The sequence below is a fragment of the Heloderma suspectum genome, chromosome 5, assembly GCF_057233095.1.
Source record: "Heloderma suspectum isolate Gila_16-S chromosome 5, 16-S_ref, whole genome shotgun sequence".
Classification (NCBI taxonomy): Eukaryota; Metazoa; Chordata; class Lepidosauria; order Squamata; family Helodermatidae; genus Heloderma; species Heloderma suspectum.
In genome coordinates, this window is record NC_139462.1 from 11,319,089 (window position 1) to 11,331,701 (window position 12,613).

General features: G+C 42.8%; 1 protein-coding gene across 3 annotated transcripts in view; it reads left to right on the plus strand.

Annotated features, from left to right (window-relative positions):
• Nucleotides 1-12,613, plus strand: part of CTNNA2 (catenin alpha 2) — an 857,198-nt gene that overhangs the window by 211,902 nt on the left and 632,683 nt on the right. For all 3 annotated transcript variants that reach the window (XM_084855355.1, XM_084855357.1, XM_084855356.1), the window contains exon 3: nt 2,281-2,476. In XM_084855355.1, the coding sequence (XP_084711481.1) occupies nt 2,281-2,476 (196 nt within the window). The remainder of the gene's footprint in view (nt 1-2,280; nt 2,477-12,613) is intronic.

The window sequence follows — 12,613 nt, forward strand, 5'->3', positions numbered from 1 at the left end:
TAGGAGCAGGAAGGGAAGTAAATGGGCAGTTGGTAAGGATCAACATGGGGTTGAGAACTGGGGGCTGGGGAAGAGGAGGAACTGGCAGAAGCAGATGAAGACACCCCTAGCATGAAGCGGACCAGTCGGAGACAGGCTGCTGATGTAGAGGCAGTGCAAGGGATGGAGGGATATGGTTTCCACCACAAAAGAAGGTGGGACACCTGGCTGGCCAGGTGGAAGGACTACAGGAGGAGTGGGGGTGGGGTGGGGTGGGGGAAATAAACGATGCTGTGTAGCTTGTTTTCCTGATCATCTGATGGGAGCACAGTAGGATGTTTGCAAAACAACCTACTCTGTGTAGCTGATCACCCACCATGGGTTAGCAAGCATGCTGTGTGAACAGGCCCACCAGCTGCAGAACATGGCAGCCAGACATTTGTCCACTGTAGCAAGGTTTATGCACATAATTCCTATTCTACAGGCACAATCATATGGCAATAGGTGGCCGACTCCGACCTCAGAGGCGACCACCTATCCAGTGCAGGGCAGGAGAAGCATGGAGGGGACCACAGGAAGGCGCAGCGGGGCTGCTGGACAACACATAGGGTGTGTTGTAATGGCATTTCCACCTTCCCCACCCTCGAACGCCACCCAGAATGCCCTATTTGGGCCGCTCCGTGCCCCTCATCCAAGCAGGGAGCACGGGGCTGTTCTGCGCTTCCGGTGAGGCAGCACAGAAGTGGGGGGAAGGTCGGTTCTCCTGGAACTAACCTCAGAGCGAGAGCTCTAAGGTCGGTTCCCGGAAAACCACATATCCTATGGCCATCTAGCCACTGACTAGCGGCTATAGGATTGCTTCCTCCAAGAACTTAATTGGATGCCAGTTTTCTTCCAGGGCCAGTTCAAAGTGCTGGTTCTTACCATCTAAAGCTCTAAATGAGTTGGGACTAGGGATGTATGAGAAATTCGTTTCAGTTCATTTTTGATCAGTATTTACCTATTTCACACCTCCCACACTAAACATGGATTTGAACACAATCTTTGGTCAAAGTCTGTACATTTCCAAGCTTGCAATGTGATGCATGGACAAAAAAATGTGTTCGATAATGTGTGTACATTTGAAAAAACATGTACATTTGAAAAAAAATGTGCACAAACATGCTTTAATCAATGGGAGAAGAATGCATACATTTTGAAGATGTGCACAACTGATGTGTACATTTGGAAAAATATGCATGAATGTATGCATGGATTTTCATGCAACCCCCCCAAAGATTGCAGTCTGATACAGAAATGTGAAGGAACGAGCTTTGAGGTGAAACTAGAAGAACTTCAAAGAACTCAAGTTTTGCTTGTATGCACATCCCTAGTTGGGGCTCAGATTCCTAATTCAGAACTTAATCCCATACGAACCTGGCGGTGCATTAAGATATTCTGCTGAGGCCTTTCTTGAGGTACCCATACAAACATAGAATTGATTGTAGAATAGTAGGGTTGGAAGGGGCCTATAAGACCATCAAGTCCAGCCCCCTGCTCAGTGTAGGAATCCAAGTCAGAGCATCCCTGACAAATGGCTGTCCAGCCTTGTCTTGAATGCCTCCAGTGTGAGAGAGCCCACTACCTCCCTAGGGAATTGGTTCCATTGTCGTATTGCTCTAACAGTCAGGAAGTGTTTTCTTATGTTCAGCCGGAATCTAGCTTCCTGTAACTTGAGCCCGTTATTCCATGTCATGCACTCTGGGATGATCAAGAAGAGATCCTGACCTTCCTCTCTGTGACAACCTTTCAGGTACTTGAACAGCTCTATCGTATTTCCCTCTCAAGGCTAAACATGCCCATCCATTAGACTTACATTATTCAGTCACAAGGAAGAGGTGGGCAGAATCCAACAGGGTGCTTCTGTGCCCACCAATTCCTTTCTGCCCCACTGATCCCCTTTCCCAAGTGGTGGGTCTCACCAATTCCATTGCGTAAATGGGATGTATGCTTTGCTTACACAAGGGAGATTTAGTGCTCCCTAAGGGAAGTCCTGAAATGAGTGGAAACTCTCACTTCTGGAAGGAGGCAGGTTGGCAGAGCTCCCCTGTGCACTTGTTTCTGCTTGTTTTGATTTGCCCCGGTGGGGCATAAGAGAATCGGCCAGGGCATAAGTGTCAGGTTGGATTATGCCTGGTGTGTGGTTGCTTTTAAAAAAAATAGGAACTATTGAATGGTGCACCTTATGTCTGTTAAGAATGACTGAATGTAAAGCAAATTAAAGGTCTGCTTATAAAACGCTTTCTTCTTTCACCTTTAAAGGTGACGACCCTGGTCAACACAAGCAACAAAGGACCATCTGGTAAAAAGAAAGGTCGATCTAAGAAGGCTCATGTGCTGGCTGCCTCAGTTGAACAAGCTACCCAAAACTTTTTGGAAAAAGGAGAACAGATTGCCAAGGAGAGCCAGGACTTGAAAGATGAGTTGGTGGCTGCTGTGGAGGACGTGCGCAAGCAAGGTGTGTATAAATGTCTAAAAAATAATTGTGTAATTGCAGATGTCTTCTGGGTACTAACAATGCCATTGCTACGGCTTACACTGAATGCAAGTACTGTCTAATTTTCAAACAAGTGTGCAATGATCTTTCAATTCATTGCTTTAGAAGGCATCACCTCTTATGTGAGCCTCCTAACTGACTAGAGAGTTGCAGAGTTTGCCATGTTTTTTGTAAATCATTTCTTGCAGACAATTGTTTCATGTGGCTCCTCTTCAGAAATGCTGCTTCACACGCTGATTACATGAGGTGCATTTCCCCCCTTAAATCAATCATCACAGTTGTCTGCTGCAAAGAATTACTTTGAAACAATGTTTTGTATTATGTGATCAGGCTTTTTAACTGATAGGTTTAATTATAAACCAAATAACATGTTGAATGCCGTCTCCCTCTTCGGAGGGAGAGGATGCAGCTGTCAGGCATCCCTCTATCATGCCTTGATACAGCTCCAATAGTCCTCCTTCCTCCAGCTACTAACTGCCACTGCTGCTTGTGCCATCAGGGGTAAAGGAAGCAGCAACCCTTCCATTGTGCTTAGATCCAGCTTCATGAACTGCCAAATTGTGCAACTAATAATCTAGTGCCCGAGTTTTGCTTTTTTCCCTCCTTCCTCCCAATTTTGTGTTGTGCCTTTTATATAGTAAGCCTGAGGGCAGGGACTGTCTCATTTCTGATTGTAAGCTTCACTAGGTAGGGATGTATGAGAAATTTGTTTCAGTTCATTTACCCAGTTCACACATCCCAGAGCCAAACACCTACTCAAACATAATCTGTGGTCAAAGTACATACATTTCCGAGCCTATGATGTGTTCAATGGAACAAAAAAGATGTTTTTGGAAAAATGCATACATTTGAAAAATCAGTATGAAAAAAAAATTGTAGTTTTGAAAAATGCACAGAAACATACTTTAAGAGATGGGAGAAAAATGTGTGCACTTCAAAAATCTGCACCATTGATGCATGCATCTGGAAAAATGTACATGTAAATATGCACAAACTTCTGTGCTAAAAAAAAAAGTAAGTTTGCAGGCCGATATGGACATGAGTTGGAACTAGCTTTGAGGTAGAATTTGGATAGTCTTGACGAGCTCAGGTTTTGCTGATTCACATCTCCCTAGCACTCAGAGCCCTTTTGGCTGAAGAGGAGGATAAACATGGTTTGAATAAACATAAGTAAATAAATAAATGATAAATTCATTAATTTGATAGCTACTTCTAAAATGATGCAGCTCTTCCGCTGCATAGATTCTGATTAAATAAGTCAAAAGTTGTATTATCGTCATCATCGTGGTGGCACCTTTTTAAAGAGCTTTGTCTCTATTGTTATAAATATATGCGAGTCACGCTGACTTCTTTTTCAGGCAGAAAATAAAGTTAGCTATCTTTTATTGGGCCAACTAGTTATATATCATTTAGGTATTAAGTGAGATGGGGATAGGAACTTTTTCATGAAAGCTTTTCCAAGTTGTAAAAAGCAGCCTCTTTCAATAGTTGAGGGCATTGAAGAGTGTGAAAGTGTTTGCCTATTCAGTATTAAGGTAGGGCTTCTTGCCCTCATTCTGAATAGGCTTTATGCTGCAATCATACAGCCAGTCCCTGTGCAGGGATTGTGAGGAGCTCCAAAAGGATATCTCCAAACTGGGAGAATGGGCATCTAAATGGGAAATGTTGTTCAATGTAAGCAAGTACAAAGTGATGCACATTGGGGCAAAAAAAATCCCAACTTCAAGTGTGACCTGATGGGATCTGAGCTAGGTGACCAACCAAGAAAGAGATATTGGGGCTGTGGTAAACAGCTCAATGAAAATGTTGACCCAGTGTGCAGCTACTATGAAAAAGGCAAACTCCATGTTAGGCATAATTAGAAAAGGGATTGAGAATAAAACTACCAACATCATGCTGCCCCTTTACAAATCTATTGTGCGACGACACTGTGTACAGTTCTGGTCACCACACCTAAACAAAGATATTGTAGAGCTTCGAAAGGTGCAGAAAAGGACAATTGAAATGATCAAGGGGCTGGAGCATCTCCCCTATGAGGGAAGGTTCCAACTGCTGGGATTGTTTAGCTAGGAAAAAAGGAGGGTAAGGGGAGACATGAAAGAGGTGCACAAAATTATGCATGGTGGAGATTGTGGATAAGGAGAGATTTTTCTCCTTCTCTCATAATACTAGAACCCAATGGGGTCATCCTCTGAAGCTGATTGGTGGGAGATTCAGGACACATAAATGGAAGTATTTCTTCACACAGTGCAAGGCCAAACTATGGAATTTACTACCACAAGATGTAGTGATGACCACCAATTTGGATGGCTTTAAAAGGGGGTTAGGCAAATTCCTGGAGGAGAAGGCTACCAATGGCTACTAGTTCTGATGACTCTATGCTACCTCCAGTATCAGAGGCAGTAAATACACCAGTTGCTGGGGAACATAGGTGGGAAAATGCTTTTGCACTCATGTCCTGCTTATGAGTTTCCCATGGCAGCTGGTCGGCCGGTGTGTGAACAGAATTCTGGACCCTTGGTCTGATCCAGCATGGCTCTTCTTATGTTCTTAAATCTGATTCATTATCTTGAAGCTAATTCTGAGTGAGAGCAAGAAGCATTACCCCATCTCTAATTTTCTTTATGAAGTCTTTTTTATATAATAGATAGGAAAACAGAAGCAGAACAATTGTATGGTTTGCTACTGAACTCTCACTAGCAATTGGCTTTGTAATATTATGTAGCCAAATCTGAGTAGTTATATAATGCTATGATGTCATCACAGTGACATTATGATCCACAGTTGGATGGTATCACATAGTTAGGAAGAAGGTATTTATACATTTTTAAATTTCACCATTACTGCAACCTAGTGTTGAGGCAGCACGTGATGGGAGGTGAGAACAGTTTTCAAAGAGCAGCGAGCAAGGTGATTCTTCTATAGCCCTGAGTGTTACTTTTGCAGAGTAAATTACTTTGAAAATAAATTAGGAAACTAATACAATGTCTCATGCTTTATGGCTTGTATGTTCTTCAGTCATAAGTTGTTTTTTTTTTTTTAATCTAGTGAACCCCTGTCCAAGTTAATATTGAATCCACTTCCCTTGGGACAAGGATGAGAGCAAGCAATATAGTTAAATCACAAAACAGTGTTTTATTTGTTCATAGAGGCAGTTTCATTAGGTGTGTGCCTTGTATAAGAAAGAATTGTTATTATTTATTCTACTTCTTCTTTACGATTTAATTATTTTGGTTAGCTTAGTGGAACTGTTAATGTGGGAGGGGGTAACCCTCTGCAGTCACATTCCAGAGAATAATGGGTGATTTTATAGGTCCACCTGATCACTGGTCTCATTTGAATGTAACACCAATCCTTGATGAAGCAAGGTAGGTGCTGCTTCCTTCAAACTATAGGAGCTTTGATGGAGTAAGAAGAGAATATAACATTAGGCAAGGCTCCTCCTTTTGCTTTTTAGCCCCCTGCTGTGCAGTTTGTTTATTTATTTTTAGCTTTCATATCTCCAGCTGACTTGTTCTGTTCCTGATGCAATCAGTGTGCCTTCTGTTGATGCATCGGCTTTTGCTGTACAGTTGCTTATTAACTTCATTAATTCTTGATTGCAATGAATGAGAGAAGGAGCCACTGGACGATGGATCTTGGCCTAGCTAAGTCTCGGGCCTGGGCAGTCCTTATCTGATGACTGGTTAGATAGCTATCTACTCCCATCACCGGTGCCCTTTTAGCAATGTAGAATGTGATATATATTTTGCAGATCTAATTAGTGCCATTCATAGTTAGATGTGAAATAAAAGACTAAGTGTGTATGAGTATTCCCCTAGAAATTGTGTGACTTCTAGTTCCTGTAATAAGTTTGTTTTAATGCACAATTTAATACGGTTTTGATACCTGAGTGATTTTTTTGTCAGAGGCACTCTTTCTTTTGAGACCAAGAAAACATATGATAGTTTCTTAAAAATTGCAATAAGGTGGACACAGCAAGTTGCTAGTGACTGTACATCGGAAGCATTTTGCATTTATTGAATTTGGTTATAGGTATTCTCTCTGGTCCCCTTCATGGATCACTGCCTTGTTGTGGCGAAGGGGCTTGCGTAACTCAGTGAAGCCATAAGCTATGCCGTGCAGGGCCACCCAAGACGGACAGGTCATGGCACAGAGTTCTGACAAAATGTGGTCCACTGGAGAAGGAAATGGCAACCCACTCCAGTATTCTTGCCAAGAAAACCCCATGGAACGTATCACAAGGCTAAAAGAGATGACGCCGGAAGATGAGCCCCTCAGGTCGGAAGGTGTCCAATATGCTGCTGGGGAAGAGCAGAGGGTATTTCCAAGTAGCGCCAGAAAGAGTGAAGCGGCTGGGCCAAAGCCGAAAGGACAATCAGCTGTGGATGTGTCTGGTGGTGAAAAGAAAATCCGATGCTGTAAAGAACAATATTGTTTAGGAACCTGGAATGTCAGATCAATGAATCAAGGTAAGCTGGAGGTGGTCAAACATGAGATGGCAAGATTGAACATCGACATCTTGGGAATCAGCGAACTAAAATGGACAGGCATGGGCGAATTTAATTCAGGTGACCATCATATCTACTACTATGGGCAAGAATCCCTTAGAAGAAATGGAGTAGCACTCATAGTCAACAAAAGGGTGGGAAAAGCAGTACTGGGGTACAATCTTAAAAATGATAGAATGATCTCAGTACGAATCCAAGGCAAACCATTCAACATCACAGTAATTCAAGTCTATGCCCCAACCACTGAGGCCGAAGAAGCTGAGGTTGATCGTTTCTATGAAGACCTACAACACCTTCTAGAACTAACACCAAAAAAAGATGTCCTGTTCATCATAGGGGATTGGAATGCTAAAGTAGGAAGTCAAGAAATCACCGGGATAACAGGCAGGCATGGCCTTGGTGTACAAAATGAAGCAGGACAAAAGCTAATAGAGTTTTGCCAAGAGAACACGCTGATCATAGCAAACACTCTTTTCCAACAGCACAAGAGGCGACTCTACACATGGACGTCACCAGATGGTCAATATCGAAATCAGATTGATTATGTCCTTTGCAGCCAAAGATGGAGAAGCTCCATACAGTCAGTCAAAACAAGACCTGGAGCTGACTGTGGCTCAGATCATGAGCTGCTTCTTGCAAAATTTCGGCTTAAATTGAAGAACGTCGGGAAAACCACCAAACCGTTCAGGTATGACCTAAATCATATCCCTGATGAATATACAGTGGAGGTGAGGAATAGATTTCAGGGATGAGACCTGATAGACAGAGTGCCTGAGGAACTATGGACGGAGGTCCGTAACATTGTTCAGGAGGCAGCAACTCAATCCATCCCAAACAAAAAGAAATGCAAGAAAGCCAAGTGGCTGTCTGATGAGGCTTTACAAGTAGCTGACGAAAGAAAGGAAGCAAAAAGCAAGGCAGAAAGGGGAAGATATATCCAACTGAATGCAGAGTTCCAGAAATTAGCAAGGAGAGACAAGAAGGCCTTCTTAAATGAACAACAGAATGAACGAAACAGAACAACAGAACGAGGAAAACAACAGAATGGGAAATACTAGAGATCTTTTCAAGAAAATCGGAGATCTCAAGGGAACGTTTTGTGCAAAGACGGGCATGATAAAGGACAAAGAAGGCAGGGACCTAACAGAAGCAGATGAGATTAAGAAGAGGTGGAAAGAATACACAGAAGAACTATACAGGAAAGATCTGAATGTCCCTGATAGCCATGATAGTGCGGTCACTGAACTTGAGCCGGACATCCTCGAGAGTGAAGTCAAGTGGGCCTTAGGAAGCATTAGTAACAACAAAGCTAGCGGAGATGACAGTCTTCCAGCTGAGCTATTTAAAATCCTAAAAGATGATGCTGTTAAAGTGCTGACTCAATATGCCAACAAATTTGGAACACTCAACAGTGGCTGCAAGACTGGAAAAGGTCAGTTTACATTCCAATTCCAAAGAAGGGCAACGCCAAAGAGTGTTCAAGCTACCGCACAATTGCACTCATTTCACATGCCAGCAAGGTGATGCTCAAAATCCTACAAGGTAGGCTTCAGCAGTATGTGAACCAAGAACTACCAGAAGTACAAGCAGGGTTTCGAAGAGGCAGAGGAACTAGAGATCAAATCGCCAACATTCGCTGGATCATGGAGAAAGCAAGAGAATTCCAGAAAAACATCTATTTCTGCTTCATTGACTACGCTAAAGCCTTTGATTGTGTGGATCACAACAAACTGTGGCAAATTCTTAAAGTGATGGGAGTACCAGACCACCTTACCTGTCTCCTGAGAAACCTGTATGAGGGTCAAGAAGCAACAGTAAGAACCAGACATGGAAAAACCGATTGGTTCCAAATTGGGAAAGGAGTATGACAAGGCTGCATATTGTCACCCTGCTTATTTAACTTATATGCAGAGTACATCATGAGAAATGCCGGGTTGGATGAATCAGAGGTCGGAATTAAGATTGCCAGGAGAATTACCAACAACCTCTGATATGCAGACGATACCACCCTAATGGCAGAAAGCGAAGAGGATCTCAAGAGCCTCTTGTTGAGGGTGAAAGAGGAGAGTACAAAAGCTGGATTGAAACTCAACATTAAAAAAACGAAGATCATGGCATCTGGCCCCATCACTTCCTGGCATATATAAAGGGAAGAAATGGAAGTTGTGACAGATTTTACTTTCTTGGGCTCCAAGATCACCGCAGACGGTGACTGTAGCCATGAAATTAAAAGACGCTTGCTCCTTGGGAGGAAAGCTATGGCAAACCTAGACAGCATAGTAAGAAGCAGAGAGACATCACCTTGCCGACAAAGGTCCATCTAATCAGAGCTATGGTTTTCCCAGTAGTAATGTATGGCTGTGAGAGCTGGACTATAAGGAAGGCTGAGCGCCGAAGAATTGATGCTTTCGAACTGTGGTGCTGGAGAAGACTCTTACAAGTCCCCTGGACTGCAAGGAGGTCAAATCAGTCAATCCTCAAGGAAATCAACCCTGAGTGCTCATTGGAAGGACAGATACTGAAGCTGAAGCTGAAATATTTTGGCCACCTAATGCGAAGAGAAAACTCCCTGGAAAAGACCCTGATGCTGGGAAAGACTGAAGGCAAAAGGAGAAGGGGACGGCAGAGGGTGAGATGGCTAGATAGCATCACGGATGCAATGAATATGAACTTGAGCATGCTCCGGGAGAGAGCGCAGGACAGGAAGGCCTGGCATGCTATGGTCCATGGGGTCACGAAGAGTCGGACACGACTGAAGGACTGAACAACAACAACATTCTCTCTGGTGGCAGCATCATTAAGTGCTAGTTGGTTCCCACCATTGTAACTCCCATTAACTATTGTTGGCCAGGACTCGGGGGAATGGCAGACACGGTGCAAGACCAGACACTGCTACTTAAAAAAAAGTCTTCTGCTTTCTGTCCTGTAATTCTCACAGTAGCTTGATATAATATGCACTGAATATCACTAGACATTACAGAGGAGAGTGGAAGAACAAGTCATAGGCTTTCACTTTTGGTATCTTTTACCCATCTTCTAGATGAGAGCGCAAGCATCATTGTCACATATATAGTACTTCCAGGTGTTCAAAATGCTTCCTGTACATTCATGATCAGACTCCTTACTGGGAAATAGTTAATGTAATGTCAATTTTTAAACAAAGATCCTAATGGGATCCACCAAATTATGAAGCAGTTAGCTTAATGTTTATCCCAGGTAACTTGGTAGCAATCATTATTCGAGAAAGAATTATTAAGCATGTAGAAGTATATGACTTGCCAAGAATCAGCATGGCTTCTGCAAGGGGAAGTCCTGCCTAATCAAACTTTTGCAGTTCTTTGAGAGTATCAACAAACATGTGGTTATGGAGATCTGGTAGATGTATATAGTTGGAGTTCCAAAAGGGTTGGGTAGTCCCTCACCAAAGACTTCTGAGTAAACCTAGCAGTCATGAGATAAGAGGACAGGACTTCTTATGGATTTTATGATGGAAAAAATGGGAGACAAATAATGAAGCCAGAGTGACAGGACAAGGAGTTCTCTGATGAGCTGAGACAAAGGCAAAGTATCTGCATAGGAGATGGGAGAGGGGACATATAACAAACCATGGGTACAGTAGAGCAACTTGAACCTATAAAGATGGTGTTGAGAAGGCTAAGCCCAGAATGAGCAGAGGCTTGTGAAAGATGATAAAAACAACAATTGAAGGGGTTTATTTGGTTATGTTAGGATCAAGAAGAACAAGGGATAGGTCCACTGCCTGGGGAAGATAGTGAAGTGTTAACAGGTAAAGGGGAGAAGGTGGAACTATTCAGTTTCTTTTTTGCCTCAGTCTTCTCTGACCATGGGAGTTGTGTATGACCTTGAAAAAATAGGACAAATGATAAAAGGAGGGCCTTATAGCCCAGGTTAGGCCAGGAGATGGTCTGAGAACACCTAACTACTCTGAGTTTAAGTCTTCAAGGCAGATAAATTACATCCCAGAGTGTTGAAAGAGCTTGCAGACCTTATTTCATGTTTTCTGTTTTCTTTTAGAATTCTTGGAGGGTGATGTGCCAGAAGACTGGAGACAGGCAAACATCTCTGTTTTTAAAGTGTGTGTGTGGTGGTGGGGATGGTGGTGAGGAAGGGTACATTCACAGACTTGGTGAAGTTCTGAGCAGTGGTTCAAAAGGTATTAAGGTTTTTCTTTCGCATTAGAGCTTATGGCAGAAACAGCTGGCAAAGTTATGGCGTGCATGCTCAGTGTCATTCTAAAGGTAGAATGCTACCGGTAGTTCAGTGTTTTCAGAGGAATTCTATGTTGCAGAGGAAATTGCTGAATTTAGTCTATGTGCAGTGTCTATTTTTTTGTTATGGAATGTGACCTCATAAGATCAGTCTAAACATTTAACCCCTCCCCCCCTCCTGCAAGATGCCTGGAATACAGCCCTTTTTGGCCCGGATGAGGAGCTGTAAGGAATTCTGAGGGGTTTTCTGTGAGACAATTCTGAGGAGGAAGATTTGAGAGAGGAAAACAACAACATCCCGGGCATGGGTCAACTCACAGGAGGATTCCTCTAGCCATACAGTAAGGGCCAGATGCTTCATAAGGCAATAGAGGACCAGGAGGAAAATGTGGAGCATCTCTGCTAGTCCCTGGCTCTCCAGCCTTCCATCTAGATTTGGGCCAAAAGACCCAGGAAAAGTGTGGGTGTGTGGAAGGGTAAGTTATGAACAAGCAAATTTGTGTCATTGCACAACATTATCACTGATTATGGGGGCATATCTGTTAAGGCATCAGTCTTTCTGGCTTTGTGGAGCTTGAGCCAGCATGAGAAATGCTTAACTATGGACTTAAACCAGCAGGGTTTTTTTTAAAATCATTGAATTAAGCCTTCGGTCTGTGAGCATCGAGAAAATAATGCATTCATTACTAGGAACCAGCATAGGTTTATAAAGAATAAGTCATGCCAGACCAACCTTACTTCCTTTTTTAATAGAGTTACTAGTTTTAAATTATGGGAATGCCATGGACATTGTATATTGATTTTAGCAAAGCATTTGACAAAGTCTCCCATGATATCATTGTATACAGCTCTGGTCACCCCCAATTCCAAAATAAAAATGCAAAAAAGATCTGGAAAAGATGCAGAAAATGTCCACCAAAATGATCAAGGCATTGGAACATCTTACCTCCAAGGAAACATCTTTGTTTACAAAAAAAAAAAAAAGATGGGTAAGAAGGGGACGTGAGAAAGCTTTACAAAATTAGCATGATGTGAAACGAGATTTTTTTCTCCCTCTCCCATGATACTTGAATGTGGGGGTGACACAATGAAAGTGATGTTCAGATAAGAGAAAGTACTTCTATATGCAATGCACAATTAATTTAATTTATGGAAATTGCTGCCACAGGATGTGGTGATGGCCACCAGGTTAGATGGCTTTAAATGGATTAGACCAGGGATGGGGAACCTGTGGTTCCCAGATCTGGTCTGGAACATTGCAGTCCTCAGTCTGGTCCTTGCCCCCTTCCGGTACTTGTCTTCAATGTTCACTTTGAGTATCTGGTCTCTCCATTGTTGCTCGGGGTGGGGGATGTTGA